Source organism: Lagopus muta, chromosome W (genome assembly GCF_023343835.1).
Source record: "Lagopus muta isolate bLagMut1 chromosome W, bLagMut1 primary, whole genome shotgun sequence".
NCBI lineage: Eukaryota > Metazoa > Chordata > Aves > Galliformes > Phasianidae > Lagopus > Lagopus muta.
In genome coordinates, this window is record NC_064471.1 from 3,081,530 (window position 1) to 3,108,487 (window position 26,958).

Below are 26,958 nucleotides of genomic sequence, written 5' to 3' on the forward strand. Positions count from 1 at the left end.
TTATATCACCTTGCCACGATCTCGCAATGGTAAGCATTATGTGCTTACTATGGTGGAGGCAACCACCGGGTGGCTTGAAACATTTGCAGTACCCCATGCTACTGCCCGAAACACCATATTAGGGCTTGAGAAACAAGTCCTATGGCGACATGGCACCCTGGAAAGAATTGAGTCAGATAATGGGACTCATTTCAAAAATTCTCTTGTAAATACTTGGGCCAAAGATCATGGAATCGAGTGGATTTATCATATTCCCTATCATGCACCAGCTTCTGGTAAAATTGAACGCTACAATGGGTTGTTAAAAACCATGTTGAAAGCAATGGGTGGCGGAACATATAAGCACTGGGAGAAGCATTTGGCAGAAGCCACCTGGTTAGTCAATACTAGAGGATCAATCAATCGCGATGGTCCTGCTAGCTCCCTACATACTGTTAAGGGAGATAAGGTTCCTGTAGTACATGTGAAGAACATGCTGGGAAAAGCGGTTTGGGTTTTTCCAGGTTCTGGAAAGGGCAAACCTCTTCGTGGAACTGTTTTTGCCCAGGGACCTGGGTCCATTTGGTGGGTGATGCAGAGAAATGGGCATGTTCAGTGTATACCACAAGGGAATTTGATGTTGGGGGAGTGCAGCCAGTAATTCCATGTAAATATACATATCTTTTTGTGTGTGCGTGTGTTTAATGTTTGGTAATTACTATTTGTATATATATTAAGCATGATGTAGTGATGTAGAATAAGGGGTGGAATGTCATGGTTTTGTGATTTTTGGCTTTCGGTATTCCACATCATAACATCATGTGGGGCACTGGGACTTTAACTGTCAATGCTCAAGTTCTGGGCACCTGCCCTGAAGAGAAGAAGAACTACATTCCCCAGGGGACCTTGCACTCAGGGAGAGGAGGTTTAACTCCTGGCAAGGTCGCCTGATTTCTCTTTCTCGCCTGCCCTTCGTCGTGGACACTGCTCCCGTCTCCCTGCTGCTCAGCTGGACTGCGCATCTCACCTCAGCGTTGTGGTGAGGCCTATCCACCTTTCGGACATTCTCTCTCTCATTATCTTTGATTTATTAGCTTCATTTCTGATTATATTGTATTATAGTGTGTTATCTTGCATTCCGATAATGTACTTAATAAATTAGTTTGTTTCTCCTCAGATCGGTGCTGCTGTTTTAATTATTTTGGGGTCTCCTGTTTCCTTTTTTTCCGGAGGCGCGGATCTGCGGATCCCTCCACCCCGCTCGTCACGGAACCGGGCCAAACCAGCCCTTAAATCGTTGACATTTTTGGACCCCCATTGGTTTCTGGTCTCAGGTTTGGCATGGAGCAGAAGAAAGATACGGTATGACTGACAAACAGTTATTGGCTGCCTATTCGGCATTACAGGAAGTAGTGCCAATAACTCAAACAGCTGCAGTTATAGTCAAGACCACTCTGCCAATTCAGGGGTGGGTGAAAGATCTGACCCACCTTTTTAAGACAGGGGTGGCCCAAGCACAAACAGTGGCACTATGGGTCGCCTATCTCAGCCAAAGTAGTAGTCTGTCTTCATCACCTTTGAAAGAAGAACTCCAGAACATCCTAGGCCCAGTGACGTATCACAGTGATGCACCAAAAGAAATACTGGTCGCTCCACCAGAGAAGAGTCCTGTTCAGGAAGGAATATATCCTATCCCTGAAGATGCCTGGTACACAGATGGGTCCAGCAAGGGCATCCCGAGCAAGTGGAGAGCAATAGCATACCATCCTTCCACCGAGACAATCTGGTTCGATGAGGGGGATGGTCTTAGCAGCCAATGGGCAGAACTGCGAGCCGTGTGGATGGTTATAACCAAGGAACCCCGTGATGGTATCCTGAACATCTGCAGGGCCTGTTCAAGAACCACAAGTTCTGTAGTATTAGCAACACCCTCTGGAATTGTATGCCGAATTGTAATGCAATGATGCGATGTACATGTTTCCATCAGTGTTTTCAAGTGATTATATATACCTGTAGGTCCATAGAGCAAAGTGGCAAACTTAATTAGGGCCCTGCACATTCTGAGCATTAAAAAAGAGAAAACCATGGCATGCAGTTCCTTGAAAAGCAGTGTTACGAGAGAAAGCATTTTTATTTTTTTTCTCTTTAGAGAAGTAAGATAGCAGTGCTCAAAGTTTACAAATATCCCAGAATATTGGCTGTCCACTCGGACTTTCAAGATGAAGTTTTCATTAAGTACCTGCCAGAGTGATAAACTTTTTTAACAAAGCTCTCCAAGAGCAGAGAGAGAGATTCATTCTAAAAGCTAAAAAGCAGCTTCTGCCTGCATTCTTCAACAAGCATGTTGACAGTTTACAGGCTGTTTCAGCCTGGTTCTGTGACTGGCGGGGCAGAGGGATCCGCAGATCTGCACCTGCAGAAACAGGGGACCCCAAAATAATTAAAAACAGCAGCAACAATCTGAGGAGTAGCAAACTAATTTACTAAATATAGTATCAGAGTGCAAGATAACACACCATAATACAATATAATACAGTAAAGTCAGAATTGGAGCTAATAAATCAAATATAATGGGAGAGAATGTCTGAAAGGTGGAAAGGCCTCACCATAACACTGAGGTGAGACGTGCAGTCAGGTCAAGCAGCAGGGAGGGGAGCCGAAAAAGGGATGTCAGGTGACCTTGCCAGGGGTTAAATCTCCACTCTGAACTGAAAGCCCCCTGGGGTATGTAGTTGTTCTTTTCCGAACAGGTGCCTGGAACTGGAGTATTAACTCTATAACTCCCAGTGCACTACATGATGTTATGATGTGGAATACCAGTTGTACTAAAAATCATAAAACCAGGCATGGAAACTTCAGTTGTCTACAGTGATCTGACTAAATTTCAAGGAGGAAGAGGAATGATTGTGGGTGTATGGGAACTGCTGAGTCACGGCCTGAACCTCTGATTAATCACCTGAGGTGAGCCATGAGTCAGCCAGAGGAGCACAGGTGAAGGCAATTCACCTGTGCTGCTGGAAGGGGGGGAGCCAGGCTCCACCCCTCCTGGACCTATTTAAGAGCTGGCTACCAGAGGGGAAGGATCTCTTCTGGAGATCCCCTCTTTTGGTGTCTTCTGGTGAGCTTAACCCAAGGGTAAGCTCTTCCACTTATTCTCTTTTTGTGATCGTTGTCTGCTTTGCCTTACTCTCGTGATTATATTGCGATTATAACATTTTGATATTTATTGATTGTACACAATTATATTGTGATTATAACATCTTGGCTATACAGTGGGTTTTGGGGGACAGACCATTCCTGTCACCCAAATGTGGTTGAAATGGGGTGTTGGGCATTTCCTGCTCTGGTGTCTGTTGCTCCAGTCCTAGAGTACATTTTGGGCATAGACATTTTATGGGGTCTGGCTCTCCAGATGACTGTGGGAGAGTTCAGACTCCAGCAGAGATGCATTAGTGTCTGAGTGGTGCAGGTGATATTGAGAGGCCATGCAACGAATGAGCCTATTTGCCTGCCAGAACTGCACCAGATTACTAATGTAAGGCAGTATAGACTCCCAGGGGGGCAAGATGAAATATCAAGGACTGCGCAGGAATTATAAAAAGTTGGGATTATAAAACCTGCACATAGCCCGTATAGTTCCCCCATATGGCCAGTGTCAAAGTCAGATGGAACATGGAGAATGACAAGTAGATAATTAAATAAGGTCACATCATCTGTTCATGGGGCCATACACAATACTGCTTCCTTAATGGACACATTGAGTAGGGAGTTAAAAACCTATCACTGTGCCCTAGACTTGTCAAATGCATTATTCAGTATTCCAATTGCTGAAGAATTGAAAAACCAGTTTCCATTTACATGGGGAGGCAGGCAGTGGACCTTTCAGGTCCTGCCACAAGGGTACGTACCAAAATATTGCCATAATCTAGTGGCGAGTGATCTGGCAAATTGGGAAAAACCTAATAATGTTAGCTTGTATCTTTGTATTTATCATCTCCTGTTGACATCCTTCTCACTGGAGGCAGTAGGACAGGCAGCAGATTTGTTGGCTACCTATCTGCAAGAAAAAGAATGGGCTATAAACCCTCAGAAGGTGCAAGGTCTGGGCCTGTCCGTGAAATTCCTGGGGGTGGTTTGGTCAGGAAAGACCAAAGTACTACCCAGTCCTGTCATAGATAAGGTACGGTCATTAATGGGATACCCCTACAACACCAAAGCAGCTGCAGGAGTTCTTAGGTATACTGGGATATTTGTGTTCCTTTATACCTCCTTTATCACAGCTGCTGAAACCATTATACATTATACTCATGAAAAAGGGGCAACTATGGGAATGGGGGGGGAACGGGACAAGAGGGTTTTCAACAGGCAAAAATGGCAGTTAAACAAGCCCAGGCATTAGGTATATTTGATCCTACCCTCCCAGCCAAATTTGATGTTCATGTCACTCAGGATGGCTTTGGCTGGGGCCTGTGGCAACACCAGAGTTCTGTTCAGACCCCCATTGGATTCTGATCTCAAGTCTGGCATGGAGCAGAAGAAAGATACAGTGTGATTGAAAAACAGTTATTGGCTGCTTACTCCACATTACAGGCGGTAGAGCCATTAACTCAAAAAGCTGAAATCATAGTTAAGATCACCCTGCCAATTCAGGGGTGGGTAAAAGATCTGATCCACCTTCTTAAGACAGGGGTGGCCCAGGCAGAAACAGTGGCACAATGGGTCACCTACCTCAGCCAGAGGAGTAGTCTGTCTTCATTGCCAGTGAAAGAAGAGCTTCAGAAGATCCTAGGCCCAGTGACATATCACAGTGATGCACCAAAAGAAATACTGGTCACTCCACCAGAGAAGAGTCCCGTTCAGGAGGGGAAATACCCCATGCCTGAAGATGCCTGGTACACAGATGGGTCCAGCAAGGGCAACCCGAGCAAGTGGAGAGCAATAGCATACCATCCTTCCACTGAGACAATCTGTTTTGACAAGGGGGGTGGTCAGAGCAGCCAATGGGAAGAACTACAAGCCATGTGGATGGTTATAACCAAGGAACCCAGTGGTGGTATCCTGAACATCTGCACAGATAGTTGGGCTGTGTACCGGGGGCTCACTCTTTGGATTGCACAGTGGGCCACCCAGGAATGGACTATCCACGCCTGACCGATCTGGGGCAAAGACATGTGGTTAGATATATGGAATACGGTCAAACACAGGACTGTACGTGTCTACCATGTTTCTGGTCATCAGCCCCTACAGTCACCGGGAAACGATGAAGCCGACACTCTGGCCCGAGTTTGATGGATTGAGAATTCTCCATCTGAGAACATCGCCCGTTGGTTACATCAGAAGCTACGGCGTGCTGGACAAAAGACAATGTGGGCAGCTGCTAAAGCATGGGGACTGCCCATACAGCTAACTGACATTGCCCAGGCATGCCGGGATTGTGACGCTTGCTCCAAGATGAGACTGAGATCGCTTCCCAAAACAACAGCCCATCTTGCTGGGGGACACAATCCTCTCCAGCGATGGCAGGTCAATTACATCGGGCCCCTTCCTTGCTCCGAAGGGGCAAGATACGCCCTGACCTGTGTCGACACTGCAAGTGGGCTGCTGCAGGCCTATCCAGTACCGAAAGCAAAGCAGGCATATACCATCAAGGCACTCACCAAACTGATGTCTGCCTATGGGACACCTCTAGTCATTGAGAGAGACCAAGGGACTCATTTTACTGGTGCAAATATACAGCGCTGGGCAGATGAATATAACATCGAGTGGTGATTCCACCTGCCGTATAATCCAACGGGGACAGGCCTCATCGAACGTTATAACGGTATTCTTAAGGCTGCCCTGAAGACAGACTCCCAGTCCTTGCAGGGGTGGACGAAAAGACTGTATGAAATCCTGTGAGACCTCAATGAAAGACCTCGAGACGGCAGACCCAGTGCCCTGAGAATGTTGCAGATGACATGGGCCACCCTGCTTAGGATCCAAACTACGGACACTGATCATCAGGTAAGACCCCAGATTGGTAACGAAAATAATCTTCTGCTCCCTGCCCCTGAGAATTAATATCCCTGTACCCATAAAATAAAATGTCCCTGGAAGGTGCAGGTAGGACCCAACCATTTGCCGTGAGTTGATCCAAACTGTATTGGAATAGGGCAGTGCTTCTGAGCACTTACAGTACACTGATGACACTATTGTGTGAGGCAACACAGCAAAGGAAGTTTTTGAGAAAGGAGAGCAAATAGTCCAGATACTTCTGAGTGCTGGTTTTGCTATTAAGTGATGCAAAGTGAAAGGACCTGCACAAGAAATCCTGTTCCTAGGAGCATAGTGGAAGGATGGGCATTGTCACATCCTGATGGATGTGATCAACAAAATCACTGTAATGCCTCTGCACACTGGAAAAAAAAATGCACTGCCTTTCAGGGTGTATGGGAACTGCTGAGTCAAGACCTGAACCTCTGATTGATCACCTGAGGCGAGCAATGAGTCAGCCAGAGGAGCACAGGTTAAGGCAAATTTACCTGTGCTGCTGGAGGGGGTGGAGCCAGGCTCCACTCCTCCTAGACCTATTTAAGAGCTGGCTATGCAGGGAAAGGATTTTTTTTTGGAGATCTGCTCTGCTGGAGTTTTGTAAGTGAGTGTAGGATAGGGTTAAGCTTTCTATTTATTCTTATTTTGTTATTATAATCTGCTTTACTAAACTCTCTTGTTTATTTTGTAATTATAATATCATAATATTCATTGATTATACATTGAGCTTGGTGGGTTTTTGGAGAATGCATGTGTATGGGAACTGCTGAGTCATGGCCTGAACCTCTGATTAATCACCTGAGGTGAGCCATGAGTTAGCCAGAGGAGCACAGGTGAAGGCAATTCACCTGTGCTGCTGGAAGGGGGGGAGCCTGGCTCCACCCCTCCTGGACCTATTTAAGAGCTGGCTACCAGAGGGGAAGGATCTCTTCTGGAGATCCCCTCTTTTGGTATCTTCTAGTGAGCTCAACCCAAGGGTAAGCTCTTCCACTTATTCTCTTTTGTGATCCTTGTTTGCTTTGTCTTACTCTTTTGATTATATTGCGATTATAACATTTTGATATCTATTGATTATACACAATTATATTGTGATTGTAACATCTTGGTTATACAGCATGTTCCAAACTATAGCCTCATTGTAAGCCCTCTTTATCAGGTGATGTGGAAAAAGAATGATTTTACATGGGGTCCTGAGCAACAGCAGGCTTTTGAGCAGATTAAACAGGAGATAGCCTGTTCCCTGGCCCTGGGGCCAGTACAGGTGGGATAGGATGTAGAAAACCTTCTCTATACTGCTGTTGGAGAGAAAGGTCCCTCTTGGAGTTTGTGGCAAAAAGCCTCAGGAGAGACCCAAGGCTGACCCCTGGGATTCTGGAGTCAAGCTTGCAGGAAGTCAGAGAAGTGATACATTCCAACAAAAAGTTTGTAACATCACAAGCATAAGAGGTATCGTGAGCTAAAGAGGCCCCACCATACGATGAACTACCAGACAATGAATAGAAATATGCCCTGTTCATTGGTGGATTGTGTCGTATTGTGGGAAAGCATCACAGATGGAAATCTGCTGTGTGGACCCCCACATGACAAGTTGCAGAGGCCACTGAAGGGAAAGAAGAATCAAGCCAATTTGCAGAGGTAAAGGCTGTCCAATTGGCCTTAGATGTCACTGAACGGGAGAGGTGGCCAGTGCTCATAGAGCATTTACTCTGAGTCATAGATGGTAGCAAAGACTTTATGGGGGTGGTTACAGCAGTGGGAGCAAAATAACTGGCAAAGAAGGGGTAAACCTATTTGGGCTGCTGAACTGTGGAAAGACATTGCTGCCCGAATAAAGTATATGGTTGTAATGGTGTACCCTGTGGATGCCCATGTGCCCAAGAGTCAGGCTACTGAAGAACAACAGAGTAACAATCAGATCGAGCTGCAAAAATTGAGGTGTCTCAGATAGATTGGTGTAGTTAACAAAATACACAAGATAGAGATGTAGTCAACGAAATACGTAAAGCAGGGGCTGTCAAGGTCACCAGGCGTAACAGGATCTGCGTGGGCCCCTTGCGTGGTTAACGGAATACGTGAAAGGGGGGCTGTGGAAGATATCACGCTCTGCGGGGGCTCCTTGACTCATGAGAAACCATGATGAGACATGGCAAGACAAAACATGCCACACATCTATTGGGCACTGATAACTGTAGCAAGGGTGATTGGTAGCACTGTAATATAAGGGACAACTATAAGAAGAGTGTGTTGCTTGCAATAAAAGCCATTTGCCGCTCACCACATTGGTGTCATAAAAGCGTGTGATTTGGCTGTGGCTGCCTGAGCACTTTACGATGGGACATTAATCAGAGGTAGCCGAAGCAAAGGCAACAGACTGGGACCTGCTGAATCATGGCCTGAGCCTTTGATTGACCACCTGAGGTGAGCAATGAGTCAGCCTTGGGAGCACAGGTGAAGACAATTCTCCTGTGCTACAGGAAGGAGTGGAGCTGGGCTTCACCTCTCCTAGACAGCATTTAAGAGCTGACTACTAAGTGGGATAGTTTTCTTTTTGAGATTGTTTTTCATTGAGTTTTTTCAGGGAGTCCACAACAAAGGTAAGTTTTCCATCCTTTTTATTTTTTTGTGCAATAATCTGTTTAGTCTAATTTTCTTGCATATTTCTTAGTTATAACATGTGTACATTTGTGGATTAGACAAACTGACACAATACAAGAGTGAATTTCTACCTCTGTGGGCCCATGAGACCTCAGGTCATCAAGGGAGAGATACAACGTACAAATGGGCTAGAGACCGAGGGGTGGACTTAACTATGGATGCTATTGCACAGGTTATTCATGACTGTGAAACGTGCCATCATCAAACAAGCCAAGAGGATGAAACCTCTCTGGGAGGAAGGGCAATGGCAAAAGTAAAAAAAGGGGAGGCATGGCAGGTTGATTATATCACCTTGCCACGATCTCACAATGGTAAGCATTATGTGCTTACTATGGTGGAAGCAACCATTGGGTGGCTTGAAACATACGCAGTACACCATGCTACTGCCCAAAATTAGGTCTTCAGAAACAAGTCTTGTGGTGACATGGCACCCTAGAAAGGATTGAGTCAGATAATGGGACTCATTTCAAAAATTCTCTTATAAATACTTGGGCCAAAGATCATGGCATTGCATGGATTTACCATATTCCCTATCATGCACCAGCCTCTGGTAAAATCAAACAATACAATGGGTTGTTACAAACCGCATTGAATGCAATGGGTGGCGGAACACTTAAGAATTGGCAGAAGCATATGGCAGAAACCACCTGGTTGGTCAACACTTGAGGATTTATTAATTGCAATGGTCCTACTAGCTCCCTATGTACTGCCAAGGGAGATAAAGTCCCTGTTGTACATGTAAAGATAATGTTGGGAAAAGCAGCTTGGGTCTTTGCAGCTTCTGGTAAAGATAACTTCCTCATGAAACTGTTTTTGTCCAGGGACCTGGGTCCTCTTGGTGGGTGATGGAGAAAAACGGGGATGCTCAATGCATACCTATATAATCAAAGAAAATATAGGTGTTATAATTAAGAAACATATGAGAGAGCTTGGATAAAGAACTTATTACACAAAAAAAAAAAAAAATAAATGGGACTTAACCTTTTTCTCACCTCACTTGAAAACACCAAAATGAGAGACATCCAGAAAGAAATCCTTCCCCTCTGGTAGCCAGCTCTTAAATAGGTCCAGGAGGGGTGGAGCCAGGCTCCCCCCCTTCCGGCAGCACAGGTGAATTGCCTTCACCTGTGCTCCTCTGGCTGACTCATTGCTTGCCTCAGGTGATCAATCAGAGGTTCAGGCTGTGACTCAGCAGTTCCCATACACTCCACCCCTTTATGGCACAAACCAATGATCAGGTTAACTAAAGGGTAAGCTTTCCCTAATACAGAGATCCGGTATATCGTGACGCTTATACAATTTTATCGCGACGTGTGTTGGTACAATTCAAGACGATGGGGGTCCCTTTAGCAATAAAGATCGGAGTGTTGACCACAATATCAGTAGGCCATGTACCTATTACTGGAGGGACTACTGAGCCCCCCACCTCCAAAAGTCTCCCCCAAGGTGCAAGTAGGCCACACCACTTGGGTCCTACCTGCACCTTCCAGGGACATTTTATTTTATGGGTACCTGGCTCTAAGTTCTCAGGGGCAGGGAGCAGAAGATTATTTTTGTTACCAATCTGGGGTCTTACCTGATGATCAGTGCCCGTAATTTGGATCCTAAGCGGGGTGGCCCATGTCGTCTGCAACATTCTCAGGGCACTGAGTCTGCCGTCTCGAGGTCTTTCATTCAGGTCCCGCAGGGTTTCATACAGTCTTTTCGTCCACCCCTGCAAGGACTGGGAGTCTGTCTTCAGGGCAGCCTTAAGAATACCGTTATAATGTTTGATGAGGCCTACCCCCGTTGGTTTATACGGCAGGTGGAATCGCCACTCGATGTTATTTTCTTCTGCCCAGCGCTGTATATTTGCACCAGTAAAATGAGTCCCTTGGTCGCTCTCGATGACTTGAGGTGTCCCGTAGGCAGACATCAGTTTGGTGAGTGCCTTGATGGTATATGCCTGGTTTACTCTCGGCACTGAATAGGCCTGCAGTAGCCCACTTGCAGTGTCGACATGGGTCAGGGCATATCTCGCCCCCTCAGACTGAGGAAGGGCCCCAGTGTAATCGACCTGCCATCGCTGGAGAGGATTGTGTCCCCTAGCAAGATGGGCTGTTGTTTTGGGAAGCGATCTCAGTCTCATCTTGGAGCAAGCGTCGCAATCCCTGCATGCCTGGGCAATGTCAGTTAGCTGTATGGGCAGTACCCATGCTTTAGCAGCTGCCCACATTGTCTTTTATCGAGCATGCCGTAGCTTCTGATGTAACCCACGGGCGATGTTCTCTGATGGTGAATTCTCAATCCACTGAACTCTGGCAAGTGTGTGAGCTTCATCATTTCCCAGTGACTGCAGGGGCTTTTTGCAGACCTCCACGCAGTTCCAGCCCGGTCCACAACACCCTATCAGAACCCGTCCTGTCTGCACCCCTACCCGGCACAGGGACACGAGAGATGCACGCCATAGGTTGTAGCTCAAGTGCCAATTTAGTGCTGTGCAACAACTGCCTATATACCATGACACGTGACCGCCTTGTGAACCCATGACCCATCCAGTACCACCCAGAACCATGCCCTGTAACTACCGCCCACCTTAGCCCATGTACCACCCACACCGAGTACCGCCCACATCTCCCTCCTCTCTATGCCATGCTACCGTGTCCCCTACTTTTTACTAATATTTCCCTCAGTCATTAAAACAAGAATAGTTTGTAGAGGTGCAGATGTACTAGATCCGCTGAAAAATTAGTCCTTATCTATGGATGTTGTTGAGTAGAACCGTTCCCAACGTCTGTCACTGGGGGATTCTCCAGGGGCAAGGTCTCCTCTGTTGTTGGATTATCAGTCCGGCAAGACTAGATTCCCAGTTCATGCCTTCCTTAACATCAAGAGCGACGCCTCTGCAGATGTCATCATGCGTGCTATTATCAAGGAAGTGTTAACCAGGACCAGCCTTGAGATGTTCAACTTTTTGCGGTGTGCTGCTCAAAGAGGAAGAATGGGTCGCCAGTCGCCGTCTTCAGACTGTCTTGTCTGCCACTGCCTTGGCTGGACTCGGGATTGGCTTTACCCATTTCGCAGGGATCCAGCGCGGGTTGCCACTACCTCCCACACACGCGTACCCGCGCCCAAGCACCAAGAGTGGCTGGGGCTCTTTCGACCATACCCCATCCAGACCTCGAACATACACCGCCCCAATCGGATTCCTATCTTCCCCAAAATCATGATCATCCCTTTGATGTTCCAAGTGGTTCAAACTGAATAGAGCTCTTAATAACAACCCCGAGGGGCACAGTTCCTTCCGGGGAATCTCTCCCCCCTCTCTAAGAGCTGCGAGATGCGCCTTCAGCGTGGCATGCGTCCGCTCAATAATGGCCTGACTGGTACTGTTGCCAGCTATTCATGAGCCACACACAGGGACAGTGTGAAAGGTGAGACGGGCCCCATAAGTGAAAGTAAAAAGGCAAGAAGGCTTCACAGTGACTGAGAATAAGGGGGGTGAAGGGGAATAGTTAGAAATAGTTCACAGAAGCAAGAATGTAGAGTTTGTTAGAAAATAAGGGATGGCAGACACTGTGTCTGGGATAGCGAGGGGGATGAAGGCCATAAGGGTTTGAGAAAAAGCCCGAGGACATTTGGCAGGGAGGTTATTAGATGTCCATATGGCAAGAAGAAACCGGTTTGGGGGGATGCCCCCCGAAAGGCCAGGAGTTTACAGCGAAAACGGTCAGAAGTCTTCGCAAGGAAAACAACAAATCTTCATCCCATGATCCACTATGCACACGCAAGAGGCAAGGGTCTGCACGCTAATGAACTCTCGGGGTGTAATGAATACGTATCTGAATTCTGGGGAAACTATCGATTATGTATTAGTTTCACCTATATCTGTAGCACGATTTTTCTAGATGGTGTGCAAGTTAGGTGGATCTATCCCCCTTGCACCTAGGTGTCTGCACAGCACTAAATAAACCGTACCTGCTTTGTAATCTTATTTGGGTTAAAGAGTTTGATTCCGCACGTCACAGCACATTATAGAAGGCAACTGTGGTGGGAGTAGTGCCCCCAATGCAGTTCCTGCACAATGTAGCCATGTGAAAGCAATACTGGCTACTAGTTACCACATTCGCAGGTTCTGCCTTGCTGAGCTGCAGAGCTAACAGCACCGCCTTCAGCTCTAAATGTTGGGTAGGTGTGTCTGGGCAGATCTCAACCTGTTTGCACCACTGCCTCCCATTGTGCCACATCACGGCATATTTCCCAGTTTTCCCCAAAGCATCGGTGAAAAGGGTACGACCTGGTAGTGGCTGATCATTGACTGGAACCTGTAGTATAACTGTTACCAGCTTACATAGCGTTCCCAGTGAGGTAGTTTGCACTGCTTTTATCTCACCGAAAAAATCCTCCAAACTGGCTTGAACCACAGGACTATTTTGAAGATATTGCGCCCAAATGTCCCCTGCAATCTCAATGGACACTGACTCGGGCTCCTCCCTCATGAGAGCAGTAACCTTTCGCCAGGCCCAAGAAATGGCTTGACTAATAAGAGCGCCCCACTGTGGCAAAGCACCTTTGGGCACCGCCACATAGCCCCACAAGGGTGGTTGCTGTATTCCCCTTTGATGTAACACTATTTTGGCTCCCTCCCGCTGTAAACCAATGTGACCTTGTAGTCTCTCCCCTGGAACCCAACGATAGAGCACCGCGGATTGCATGCGAGACAACAGAAATGCGATGACACGCTTTTGTTGCAATGATCATTCTCATGGAGCTGCTAGATCTGTATCACTGTCATTCAGGGTCGTCATGGCCATATCCGCCAAGATGACCTTCTGCGGCCGAATCAGATGCTTCTCCACCAGGGTACCTAAATACTTGATAGGAAACACCCTTTGAGTCTTGTCCTTCCCCACTTTGAGGCCTCTTGCTAACAACCCCTCCCAAAGGTCCTTTTCTCTGTCAGGCTTTAATTTTTCCCCGGCTACCAAAATGTCATCCATATAGTGATACACAATGAGCTGTGGGTACTTTTCTTGAAAGGGTCTCAGGGCCAAGGTGACATACATCTGACAAATGGTGGGGGAATTTTTCATAACCTGTGGTAGTACAGTCCATTGGTACTGCCTTGCCGGTTCTGCATTATTAACAGTGAGGACCGTCATGGCGAACCTAGGTGAATCATCTGGATGCAGAGGAGTGCTAAAGAAGCAGTCCTTCAGGTCAACTAGCAGACACTGCCAGGAGTCAGGCACCATGGATGGTAAAGTAATCCGGGCTGCAAAGGCCCCATATCCTGTAAAACTGCTGTCACAGAGTTGACTAGAACAATCTATGTTCCTGACAGGGAGGCAACAGGCCTCTGCCCTCCCCCCCCACCCCAGTCCCACAAAAAATGAGAAGGAAGGGAGAAAAAGAACAGCAGCAACAATCTATGGAGGAAAACTTATTTTACTATAATACCAGAATACAAGATAACACAATACAATTTAATGGAAACTGAGATTAATAAATCAGACACGATGAGAGAGAGAGAGTTCCTGGGACCGAGTCAAACCTGAAAAGCTTGGAATGGCTAGGAAAGCACCCTCCAGCACCCCCTGCAAGGCAGTAAGAGACTGGCCCCCACCCAGAAGGGCCAGATCCCGTGACTTCTGTAATGTACAGGGATAGGTACCTGGAATTGGGGCATTAACACTTTAATGCCCCATAAACTACATGATGTTTCAATGTGGAATACTGCAACCCGAAAAAACAAAAAACATAGAACCATGACATACGTCATCAGGTTTTTTCCAGGTAGCCAGGTCATGCACCACTAGATTATGACAATTTGTTGGTGAACTCTGTCTCCATCAAATTTGGTCGGATCTCCATAGATAATTGATGTTTCTTCTCCAGTGTCCACTAATGCCATAACCCTCTGTATATTTCTGGGACCAGTAAGTCATTAATTCTACATAGGGCCTCCAGTCCCATCTGGAGGCCCTAGGGGGACTAACATCCCTCGTCACGCCATAAATTGTGCTGTGGCCAATTCTTTTGCTTCCAGTGCCTCAGGCATCATGGCCCAAGACACCTGAGGCAGCTTTTTTATTTTCTATTAGGAACACTGAAATCTTCTAGGTTCCATGTTGTTGTGGGTATTCTCTCTATAACCCTTACCCTTGATTTCTTAGGGTAGTTCTGAAATTTTTTATTGTCCTGTACTCGTCTTCAAAGCTGGAGTGGGATACAATTGGGCTGGTGATCAATCTTAGCAAATGGGACCCCAGCCCAAATTAAATTATTAAACATTTGTTTTCATGAGACCCTTATGGGTCCCGATTGAGGAGCTTGAGTAGCCAGCGTCTTGGTTTTACTTACCGGCAGGACCTCCGCTTCTTCTAAAGTCCAAATGTTGCGCCTCATCTGCAGGCGTTCTGTTTCTCCTAGGTCAGCCACTAACTGGGCAGCCTGCTGGACTACAGTTTCTGAGGTCACCAGGGGATTTAATATAGAGACTAAAGTACCATACAAATAAGAGGGGGCTTGTTTTAGAATTAAGTCTCTCATCCCTGCTGAAAATTTAACCATATCAGGGCCATCAAATGTGTTTTCCTGGCATGACGGCTGCAGATGGAGCTCACCTGTCTGCAAGGGGTAAAAGGATCCTAGCCCAGGAGCTGGCGGGCATCATTAAAAGGTCTTTAAACTAGGTAAGAAGGGGGAAGGGGACAAAATGAGGACTGCTGAGGTTGTGCAGGTAGTTCGAGGTTCAAAAGTGAACTTGATGGGTGACGAGGGTGGAGTTCGAAGGGATGGAGTGTGGCAGGGGAATGCTGCTTCCCTGAAGTGTCTATACACTAATGCGCTCAGTATGGGAAATAAACAGGAAGAGTTGGAGATATGCGTGCGGTCACATGGCTATGATCTCAATGCGATCACAGAGACGTGGTGGGACAGCTCGCATGACTGGAATGTTGTCATGGAGGGCTATGTGCTTTTTAGGAAAGATCGGCCAGTGAGGCGGGGTGGTGGAGTTGCTCTTTATGTAAGAGAGCAGCTTGAATGTATTGAACTCCACCTGGGGGAGAGCGGTGTAGCAGTGGAGAGCTTGTGGGTAAGAATCAAGGGGCGGGCTGGTATGGCTGACACTGTTGTGGGTGTGTGCTACAGGCCCCCTGATCAGGAGGAGGAGGTTGATGAGGCCTTCCACAAACAATTGGAAGCAGCGTCACGATCCCAGGAACTGGTGCTTATGGGGGACTTCAATTATCCAGATATTTGCTGGAAAAGCAATGTGGCCAGGCATGCGTGGTCCAGACGGTTCCTGCAATGTGTTGAAGACAACTTCCTGATGCAGGTGGTTGAGGAATCGACGAGGAGAGGGGTACTGCTGGACCTTATTCTCACTAATAGAGAAGGGCTTGTCAGGGAAGTAAAGGTCGGGGGCAGCTTGGGTTGTAGTGACCACGAGATGGTGGAGTTCAAGATCCTGAGTGGAAGAAGTAAAGCAAAAAGTAGGATTGCTATCCTGGACTTTAGGAGAGCCAACTTCGATCTCTTCCGGTACCTACTTGGAGCTATCTCATGGGCTAGGGTGTTGGAAGGCAAGGGGGCCTGTGAGAGCTGGTCGGCATTTAAGCAGCTCTTCTTTCAAGCTCAGGATCAGTGCGTCCCTGTGAGGAAGAAATCGGGAAAGGGTGGCAGGAGACCTGTGTGGATGAGCAAGGAGCTCGTGCACAAACTCAAAGGAAAGAAGAAGGCCCATGAAATGTGGAAAAAGGGTCTGACTACTTGGGAAGAATACAGGAATGTTGTCAGGGTCTGCAGGGATGCGACAAGGAAGGCTAAAGCCCGCCTGGAATTAAATCTGGCAAAGGGGATAAAGGATAATAAAAAAGGTTTTTTCAAGTACATTAACAGTAAAAGGAAGACTAGGGAGAATGTGGCTCCCCTGCTAAGTGACGGGGGTGTTCTGGTAACAGGGGATGCTGAGAAGGCGGAGATACTGAATGCCTTCTTTGCTTCTGTCTTCAGTGAAAAAGCTCCCCCTCGGGAATCTGAGACCCTGGAGGTTAGTGAGAGGATCTGGGGAATGGAAGACCTCCCTTCTGTCAGGGAAGAAGTGGTCCGGGAGCGCCTAAGCAACACCAATGTTCACAAATCCATGGGACCCGATGGGATTCATCCACGGGTGCTGAGGGAGCTGGGAAAGGTGACTGCTGAACCACTTTCTGTCATCTTTGAGAAGTCTTGGAAGACGGGGGAGGTGCCTGAAGACTGCAAGATAGCCAACGTCACCCTGGTCTTCAAAAAAGGCAAGAAGGAAGACCCAGGCAATTATAGGCCAGTCAGCCTCACCTCTGTCCCTGGAAAGGTGATGGAACAGCTTGTGCTGGATGTCATCTCCAGACAACTGGAAGAAGAGGAGGTTATCAGGAGTAGTCAGCACGGGTTCACAAGGGGGAGGTCATGCTTGACCAACCTGGTAGCCTTCTATGATGTTGTCTCTGGCTGGGTGGATGGGGGGAGAGCAGTGGATGTAGTCTACCTTGATTTCAGCAAGGCATTTGATACTGTCCCCCACGACATCCTTATAACAAAGCTGAGGAAGTGTGGGATAGATGAGTGGACAGTGAGGTGGGTTGAGAACTGGCTGACTGGCAGAGCACAGAGGGTCGTTGTTGGTGGTGCAGAGTCTGGTTGGAGGCCTGTAACTAGCGGTGTTCCTCAGGGGTCTGTGCTGGGTCCGGTCTTGTTCAGCATCTTCATCAATGACCTTGATGAGGGGATAGTGGCCACCCTCAGCAAGTTTGTTGATGATACGAAGTTGGGAGGATTGGCTGACAGGCCTGAAGGCTGTGCTGCCATTCAGCAAGACCTGGACAGGCTGGAGAGCTGGACAAAAAAAAACCGGATGAGGTTTAACAAAAGCAAGTGTAGAGTCTTGCATCTGGGGAGGAATAATTCCATGCACCGGCACAGGTTGGAGGATGACCTGCTGGAGGGGAGCTCTGCGGAGAGGGACCTGGGTGTCCTGGTGGACAACAGGTTGGCCATGAGCCAGCAGTGTGCCCTTGTGGCCAAGAGGGCCAATGGCATCCTGGGATGCATTAAAAAGAGCGTGGCCAGCAGGTCGAGGGAGGTGATCCTCCCCCTCTACTCTGCCCTGGTAAGGCCTCATCTGGAGTACTGCGTCCAGTTCTGGGCTCCCCGGTACAAAAAAGACAGGGATCTCTTGGAAAAAGTCCAGCGGAGGGCCACGAATATGGTGAAGGGCCTGGAGCATCTCCCATATGAAGAAAGGCTGAGTGAACTGGGTCTGTTCAGCCTTGAGAAAAGAAGACTGAGAGGGGATCTGATCCAGGTCTATAAATATCTAAGGTGTGGGGGGCAGAATGGCGTGGTCGGACTCTTTTCAGTGGTGAGTGGAGACAGGACAAGGGGAAACGGCCGGAAACTGCAGCATAGGAAGTTCCGCACAAACATGCGCAAGAACTTCTTTACAGTGAGGTGACGGAGCACTGGAACAGGCTGCCCAGGGAGGTGGTGGAGTCTCCTTCTCTGGAGATGTTCAAGACCTGCCTGGGTACCTACCTGTGCGACCTGATGTAGGGAACCTGCTTTGGCAGGGGGGTTGGACTCGATGATCTCTGGCTGTCCCTTCCAACCCCTACAATTCTGTGATTCTGTGAAATTGCTTTCCTTACGCCTAGTTTGCAGATGTAATTTTGAAGGTCCTCCATGGAGGACCACATCCCTGTATGTAGAGGTACATCAGATTTATTCAGCCATACCATACGGCAAGCTGCCATTAACCATTCTATTGTAGAATGGTTTTCATCAAGATATTGATTACCCACATATAACCTCAGCCTGAGAGCAGGATGGACAGTCATGGTGGCCAACTTGGCTATTTCTGGGCCATTCACCAAGACACTTTCTGCCTCAGAATCCCACAGTCTTAATAACCAAGCCTGCAGACTTTCTCTAGGCTTCTGCTGAAATCGCTGCACTAAATCCATCAATTCTGTTGCCATGTATGGCCGGGCCCTTACATGTAAATGAGTCTGGGCAGGGGGCCACTGATCAGGCAGCACCCCTGCTGGTCTGTCCTGTACTTTTTTTTGTTTTTTGAGTTAAAACAGGAGGCAGTTCTAGTGGATCTGTTGAAATCAGAGATTCGAGATCTAATTTGGATTTTTTATTTTCCTGATCAACCAAGTCTGTTGATTCACGAATCTGGTCATTGTTTATTGAAATGTTATGAACTTGGCCTATTGGAAGATGTAGAATTGGTTTCTTCCCTGTTAATATACCAAGATCTTGCTTTAACTTTTTGTATAATCAATGAATGTTAAGATATTATAATTACAAAATAAACAAGAGCTTGGCAAAGCAGATAATGAAAACTAAAAGAGAGTAGACAGAAACCTTACTCCTATCCTGTGCTCACTTAAAAAACTCCAGCAGAGCAGATCTCCAGAAGAGATCCTTCCCTCCTGGTAGCCAGCTCTTAAATCGGTCTAGGAGGGGTGGAGCCCTCCTATTGCCTTCATCTGTGCTCCTCTGGCTGACTCAGTGCTCACCTCAGGTGATCAATCAGAGGTTCAGGCTATAACTCAGCTGTTCCCATGCACTTTTAGATATCGTCTTTCAAAAGTTGGTTTTCATTCTGTAAAGTATTGTTCCCCATTTCTGCATGACTTAAAGCATTTAACAGCAGCCATGCCACTGTGGAGGCAGCTAGTTGTCTTTCTTTTGTGATTAGAATGTCTTTGCTAAGTCCCCGAAAGTAATTTGCCATGCCATATGGGGAGATATTGCCCATAACATGTAGGGGACCCCTTTTTTTCAATGATAACCATTAGACCACAATAGGGAGATCCCACAAATTCTGGGATCTGCCCTGGAATCATTTTATCTTGGGGGGTAGCTTTCTCCCCCCGACCCATTTATAGAAATTCCATAGAAAGAACACTGTGTATTTTAGTATATTTAGCCTGCCTGGCTTGCCAAGTGTATAATCAATGAATATACAGGTGCCATAATTAAGAAATATACAAGAGAGTTTGGCTAAGCAGGTTATTACACCAAAAAGAATAGATATAGGGCTCATCCATCTCCAGGGCTCACTCAAAAACTTCAAAAAGAAATCCTTCTTTGCTGCTAGTCAGCTCTTAAATGGGTCTAGGAGAGGTAGAGCTAGGCTCCACCCCTTCCAGCAGCACAGGTGAATTGCCTTTACCTGTGCTCTTAGGGCTGACTCATTGCTTGTCTCAGGTGATCATTCAGAGTTTCAGGCCATGATTCAATGGTTCCTATACAGTATTACAAAGGAATTTGAGGTTGGGGGAGTGCAGTCTGTAATTCTATATATATTGGTTTGTGTGTGCATGCATTTAATGCTTTTTAATTGTTGTTTTTTTTTTTTGTATATATTAAGCACGTTGTAGTGATGTGGATTAAGGGGTGGAATGTTATTGTTTTATGATTTTTGGTTGTAGGTCTTCCCCATCATAATATTATGTAGCGTACTGGGAGTTTAAGTGTTAATGCTTGAGTTCCAGGTACTTGTCTGGAAGGGGAACCAGAAGAGGAACTACATACCCTAGGGTGCTTTGTGATCAGAGAGGAGGTATAACTCCTGGTAAGGTCGCCTGATGTCTCTTTTTTGGTTCTTGCTGCTCGACCCGACTATGTGTTTCATCTCAGCGTTATGGTGAGGCCTTTTCACCTTTCAGATAGACACTCTCTCATTATATTTGATTTATTAGCTTCAATTCTGATTTGACTATATTATATTGTATTATAGTGTGTTGATTTGCATTCGGATACTCTGTTTAGTAAAGTAGTTTGTTTCTCCTCAGATCTTTACCGTTGTTTTTAATTATTTTGGGGTCCCCTGTTTTGGAGGTGCGGATCTGCAGATCCCTCTACCCTGCTAATCATGGAACTGGGCCGAACCAGCCCATAAAATGTTGACGGTGTCCACCAATAGTATAACTTGTACATCTTCCTGGGACCACAAAATTTTTATTTTGACATAGGTTCTCCAGTCCCATCTGAAAGCCCTAGTTATAGGGGAACTAACATCCCTTGTCACGCCAGAAACTGTCCTATAGCCAGGTCTTTTTCAGGTGGCTTGGGCACCTTAGCTCAAGTCACCTGAGGAGACTTTATTTTATGATTAGGAACTATAAAGTCTTTCAAGTTCTAAGTTCTTGTTTGTACTTGCTGAATTATTTGTACTCCCATTCTTTTTGGAGTATTTTGAAATTTCTGATCATTTCGTAGCTGTTACCACAGTTGAAGTAAAATATGATTAGGTCGCCGATCAATCTTGGCAAAGGCCATCCCAGACCTTATGAGATTATTAAACATTTGTTTCCAGGACACCTGTATGGGACCTGATTGGGGGTGCCTGTGGGGCAGCCTTTCAGGTCTTAATAACTAGAAGAATCTCAGCTCCTTTTACCACCGGAACATTACGCCTTGTTTTTTAGGTGCTCTGTTTCCCCCAAATCGACTATCAACTGGGAAGCCTGTTGGACAATGGCCTCCGAGGTCACTGGGGGTTCAGTATGGAAACTAAGGTTCCATAAAGGTTGGAAGGAGCCTGTTGTAAATTCAGGTCTTACATGCCTGCTGAAAACTTTGCCAAGTCCAGGGTCTCAAATGTTTCCTCATATATTGTTTCTCTCATGCTTAGTTTACAAATATAGGTTTGAAGGTTCTCCATGGAGTACTATAAACCTGTGTACAATGGTACTGTCAGTCTTATTAGGCCAAGTCACACGGCGTGCTGCCATTAACCAATTTACTAATGAATGGTTCTCATCCTGGTGTTGAATGGCAGTGTATAATCTTTGTCTAAGGGCAGGGTGCAAGTAATGGATTCCAACTTTGAAATTTCTGTTCCTTTAACCATGACACTTTCTGCCCCTGAGTCCCATAACCTCAAAAGCCAGGCTGGTATGTTTTCTCTAGGCTTCTTTCAAAATCGTTGAACTAAATCCATTAATTCGGTTGCTGTATAGGGATGAGCTGTTACATGCAAATGAGTTTGGGCAGGGGGGACATTGATCAGGGGGCACCCCTGCTGGTCTATCTTGTACTTTTTTGTTTTCAGAGTTATTATAGGACAGATCTCAAATGGATTCATCTCCGATGGAGCTTTGAGATCTGACCTGAAAACTTGTTTTCTGAATCATCCAGGTCCATTATTTTAGGACCCTGGGTATCTTCTAATGTAACATTGCAGACCTGTTTTATTGGAAAAGTTAGGCTTGATTTCTTTCCTGTTAACGTGCCAAGTTGTTGTTCTAATTTTTCAGTACAATCTCATAGTAGTTGATGTTCATTTTCTAAGGTATTGTTTGATTGTATGGGAACTACTGAGTCACAGCCTGAACCTCTGATTGATCACCTGAGGTGAGCCATGAGTCAGCCAGAGGAGCACAGGTGAAGTCAATTCACCTGTGCTGCCAGAAGGGGGGGAGCCAGGCTCCACCCCTCCTAGACCTATTTAAGAGCTGGCTACTGGGGGGAAGGATCTTGTCTAGAGATCTCTCCTTCTGGTGTTTTGTAGTGAGCCTAGCATAAGGGTAAGTCTTCCATTTATTCTCTGTTGTTAGCATAGTCCACTTCGCCTAACTCTCTTGTTTATTTTGTGATTGTATCATCTTGATATCCATTAATTATACACTTGATATTTCTGCCTGATTTAAAGCATTTAATAATGGCCATGCCATGGTAGATGCGGCTAGCTGGCACTCTTTTGTAATTAAAATAACTTTATCTAATCCATGAAAATAATCCACCATGCGGGATGGGGAGGAAATATTTTTGGTAACCCACAGGAGCCCCCATTTCTCAATTATAAGCACAAGTTTGTAGTAGGGTGATTCCAGAAATCCTGAGATATGTCCAGGGATAGTCTAGGGGACTAATGTTCTTCCCCTTGACCCATTTAAAGACATTCGTTTCTTCACAATTGAATAACAGTGCAAGCTAGATTCACAAAAAACATGCCCTACCATAAATTAAATTTGAAAAGAAAATATTTACTTTCTGAGGAACTCATTTTAGATAAATACATTTTAAGACAGAGCAGGATTTAATATTCCCCTAAAACATTAACTGCTTTAGATTTTTTGTTTGTAAATCTGCTAGTTTTGTTGCTATCTAGAATGTCAAATCACTTAGGAAAGACTTGCCATAATATAATTGAAGCTTCTGAATGCTTTTAACTGCTTTTGTTTTTCAACTTAAAAAACATGAAAAGATATTTCAATTAGTTAAAAAGCCTTATGTACAAATATTTAAAATAAATTTGTGCAGGAATGTAGCATAATTACATAACTGCATACCCATTAACTCCTCAGATACTGGTAGCAATCTCCTCTTTTCACACAAACCTCTATATGTTAACCCAGACAAATGCATACATAGGCAGTTAGCCCAAGCTAACACTATATCAGCTTTCCCAAAATCTAAACTATCTTAAATTACCTTTTAGATACCATTAGAAAGAAACTGAAGCTTATAAGGTATAAACTATTATTTCTTTTTTTATATTAAAATGTACTCTTGAAAATGTGTTTGGCACAGTATTAAATGTTTTAAAGTAAATATTGAAGGATACAATAAAATCCTGGAGTTGTTTATACCCTTTAAAAGGGATAAAAACTAAAATCTGCCAATTTTTCAGAAGTCAGCCTATACAAATTGTATAAACAACATCTTTTGCCTTGTTTTAAAAACCACTGATATAGTAAATTTTACATAAGATTTTCTATCCATGTATAATTTATCTTGCAGATCTTTACAGTAAGAAATTCAAATGGAAACAGACAAGTAACAAAGAGAAGTAAAAAAATTTATTGCAGTACTTGCTCCACCAGATTTCCTGGGGATTCATTTTCCTGTATTATTTTCAGCGTGACCTAATAACATCAAAATCTACATTTACAAAAACTCCTTCTGCACTCCTGCAGGTAGGTCATAGATACTGCATGCTTTCCCCCCCTTTTTTTTTTTTCTTCAACAGAATAAATTATATCCAGGAGATTCTGCCATTTTACAGAAACTGGGCTAATCTAAAGAAAGCCATCCGCTGCTAGGTTAAACTCCAAGAACACTTTATTAAGAACATTAACAGACTAATTTCCAACATTCACTTGTTTGTTTATTTTTTTAAACAGAAAGATGTTTTTTTTCCAAGATATAAACAAATGTTTTAAACTATAATACAGTGGGAGTAAAAATGAATTGAGAAGTTTCTGCTGCACAACAGCGAAGGAAGCTCCCACAAAAACATTTACCAAACATTTCCTTCTTGTTTTTTTTCCCCGTGTCCCAGGTTCCATTCTTACTCCTCATTTAATTGATTTTTCTTATCATCATTATTTTTATTTTTTGCCAGAAAGTTGAAATTTCATGTTTTTGTGTTATTTCAATTCCTGTAAATTTGGCTGCATGTACAAATTCATTAGCTGGAAGTTCCATCCTTGGCAGCATACAGCGATCGTAAAGTCTGAACAACTTTATTAGTCAGTTTATTAGCACTAGTTAGAGCAATTTTTTTGTAAATAATGTCTGACTCTTTAATAGTGTCTACCCAAGGCACCAGTTTGCGGCCATCACGGCGCTTAGCCTCAGTCCAGGAGCCACTGTAGGAGCCTGCCATCCACTGAACACTGAAGCCATTGCTGGTTTTCTGTACTACTCGTGCAATTTGTGGTCGATCTTTGTACTTTGGACAGCAAATAGCGATGACATCCATGACATCAACACTTTCATTCATCTGTGAAGCCAACTCTGTAGAGTCTGAATTTCGTTTTGACCTTCTCAATGACTAAAACATTAGAGGGAAAAAAGACCAAGTGTTACACAAAAGAACTTTAGTGAAATTATTGCTTTTATTGCTTTTAATCCCTTGACGCCGGGAGTTGGGATTTCCCGGCACACATTCCATTGCCGGCAATGAGACGCACCGTGACCGCCAGCGCCAAGGGGTTAACATATCCTTGTAAAACCACATACTCTTAATTTGTACCCGTGTCTTTATCTCTTATTGATATATAAAATTATATATACACATGAATCAAAAAGCTACATAGAAACTTGGCAACAATAAAAAGGACAGCACACATTACACTTTAAAGGAAAATTAATAGCTTTTTATACTGGATAAATCTCATTTTCTAGGATTTTTTTTATTGTCTTTTCTGTTAAACTTTCTCCAAAAAGTTATATAAATGGTTAAGTAGAGAATCTCTATCTACAAAATGCTTTCATGGGGATTACATTACTTGGTGTACATTTTAATATAGTAGACTGACATTTATAAGCACATAAAAATCATTTTACGTAATACGCTGCGAAATACGTTGACTCCTCCTCCGCCTCACCCCTGAAGTGCCTCCTCCTCTATCCTCCCCATCACTTTCATCATCCTCTGTCTCAGCTGCACTGTTTTTAGGGCTGCCTCCTCCAAGCAGCGAGGTAATTGCTTTGTTCCGAGCATTTGTGCTAGCTGACACCTCTCCGTCTTCTTCCTCTTCATCAGGATCCAAATGTTCCATAAGGAGCTTGAACTATTATAACAAACAAACAAAAAAACCCAAAGAGATTAGTCTACATTGTACCATTAAAAATAAACATTTATATGACAATACCTTAAAACCAAAGACAAGGAAACAGGACAAAACAAATGTCAGGAAACTTCAATCTTGAACTGCTCATGTGTTTTGTTCTACACACTTTTTACTTACATTTTCTACTAAATATCTAAAACTTTCTTCCTGTGTTTCTACAGTTTGCAAAAAGTAGTAAAAAGTCTGTAAAGATGAATATTCTTTAGTTGAAATTGTTTTAATTTATTAGTAGACTTCAAAAGACAATCCCACTAAACATCCTGAAAGGAAGTTGTGAGCTATTGGAATACTGCATAAGACTACCAACCAGGAATGTAACACTTTGAAATGTCTGTCCAATTCATCAGTATCTACTTTCAAATTTTTATTGTTAGCTAGTTTAAAAGAGCTTTAGATTTTTTTGCCATGCAACTCTACTTACATCTAAATACTGTTTTACTATGCTCCTCTTCACTTCTTCAGTGATCTTAGAATTAGCCATATCATTCCGCAGAAAATCCAGAGTTTGTTTTGGATGGAACTGCACTCCTGCCTTCCTGTTTATTGCTTTATCATAAACTTTTGCAGATTCAGATGGAGAATATTTCTGAATTTTACTGTTTAAATAAAAGGATAAGAGTTTTTAAGAAAATTCCAAAACAATTTCAATGAAAAGCCTTTAAAATCTTCAATATAAGCACTCATACTTTCATCATTTTGTATATAATAGACACCATGATAAGAAATCATTGCCTTTTCTAAGATAAAGTCTCAAATTTTTCCCCTGTAACATTCTACTGCTAAAACTATTAGTTACAATTAACTTTTCAACAAACTTTCAACTTAATCCTTACAAAAAACTTACTAGATGACAAAATCGTACTATTATCTAAATATCCTTACCTATCAGAGAATCCACAGAGGTTCTTTAAGTGCTGTTTCAGCATCAAAAGTAATAATATGCCTTGGGAGACATTTGCAAATTCAATTAAAGGAGCTGAATTTTCTGGTAAACATTTCATCACAGCATTTATATCATTTTCTTCATCAGAATCCGAATCAGAGTCTACTCGTTTCCGTAACTTCCGAGGTTTACAAGCTTCCTCTTCACTTTCACTCTCACTACCACTATCACTCTCAGCCTCTTCATCTGATGAAGGCTTGCTTTCCTTCTTTTTGTCTTTCACCATAGACTGTGACACAGGGAAATTAGCACACATTCCAAAATTAGGGTAAAGTAGCATCATGCATGTTTCTAAAAAACTTTTCAAAATCATCATTGACTGAAATCAGCAAGAAATCCCTGAACAAACTCAATATTCAAAGATAAAAATTATTTATAGCAAAAAGATGTTCAAATTACCTGCTCCTTCCCCCAGCTCCCAAAAACCTGATCAAAAGATCACGTTGTTTTGCAAGTTGGATAGAACAGAAGTGAGTGAACCAACTGGCATGTTTTTCTTAAAGACTACTTGCAAGTATTTTGCAGTGCCAGAAAAATACATTAAAAGGTGGAATACAATAAATCAGGAAGAAAATTCCTTTTATTTGCCACGTAATTTCTGTGCACTACATATATTTCCATAAATACTTCAGTAAAGATCAGTCCAAGCCATTTTTAATCCTTGCCTCAGTTAAAATTCTATGATATTAAATTACACTGCTGACCAGAGAAATCCCAAGTGATCATAAA

The 26,958-nt window shown here is 44.3% G+C and overlaps 2 protein-coding genes across 9 annotated transcripts in view; one reads left to right on the top strand and one right to left on the bottom strand.

Annotated features, from left to right (window-relative positions):
* Window positions 1-26,958, top strand: part of LOC125686405 (uncharacterized) — a 354,680-nt gene that overhangs the window by 39,147 nt on the left and 288,575 nt on the right. The gene's annotated exons all lie outside the window — the stretch shown is intronic.
* Window positions 23,481-26,958, bottom strand: part of LOC125686395 (nipped-B-like protein) — a 254,045-nt gene continuing 250,567 nt past the window's right edge. For 2 of the 6 annotated variants that reach the window (XM_048930314.1, XM_048930317.1), the window contains 4 exons: window positions 26,169-26,458; window positions 25,708-25,882; window positions 25,041-25,226; window positions 23,482-24,484 (listed from right to left, as the gene is read on the bottom strand). In XM_048930314.1, coding sequence (XP_048786271.1) covers window positions 24,119-24,484; window positions 25,041-25,226; window positions 25,708-25,882; window positions 26,169-26,458 — 1,017 coding nt within the window. In that variant the 3' untranslated portion in view covers window positions 23,482-24,118. Of the gene's footprint in view, window positions 24,485-24,999; window positions 25,227-25,707; window positions 25,883-26,168; window positions 26,459-26,958 lie in introns of all 6 variants that reach the window. The other 4 variants (XM_048930318.1, XM_048930319.1, XM_048930315.1 and 1 more) reach the window with 3 other exon arrangements.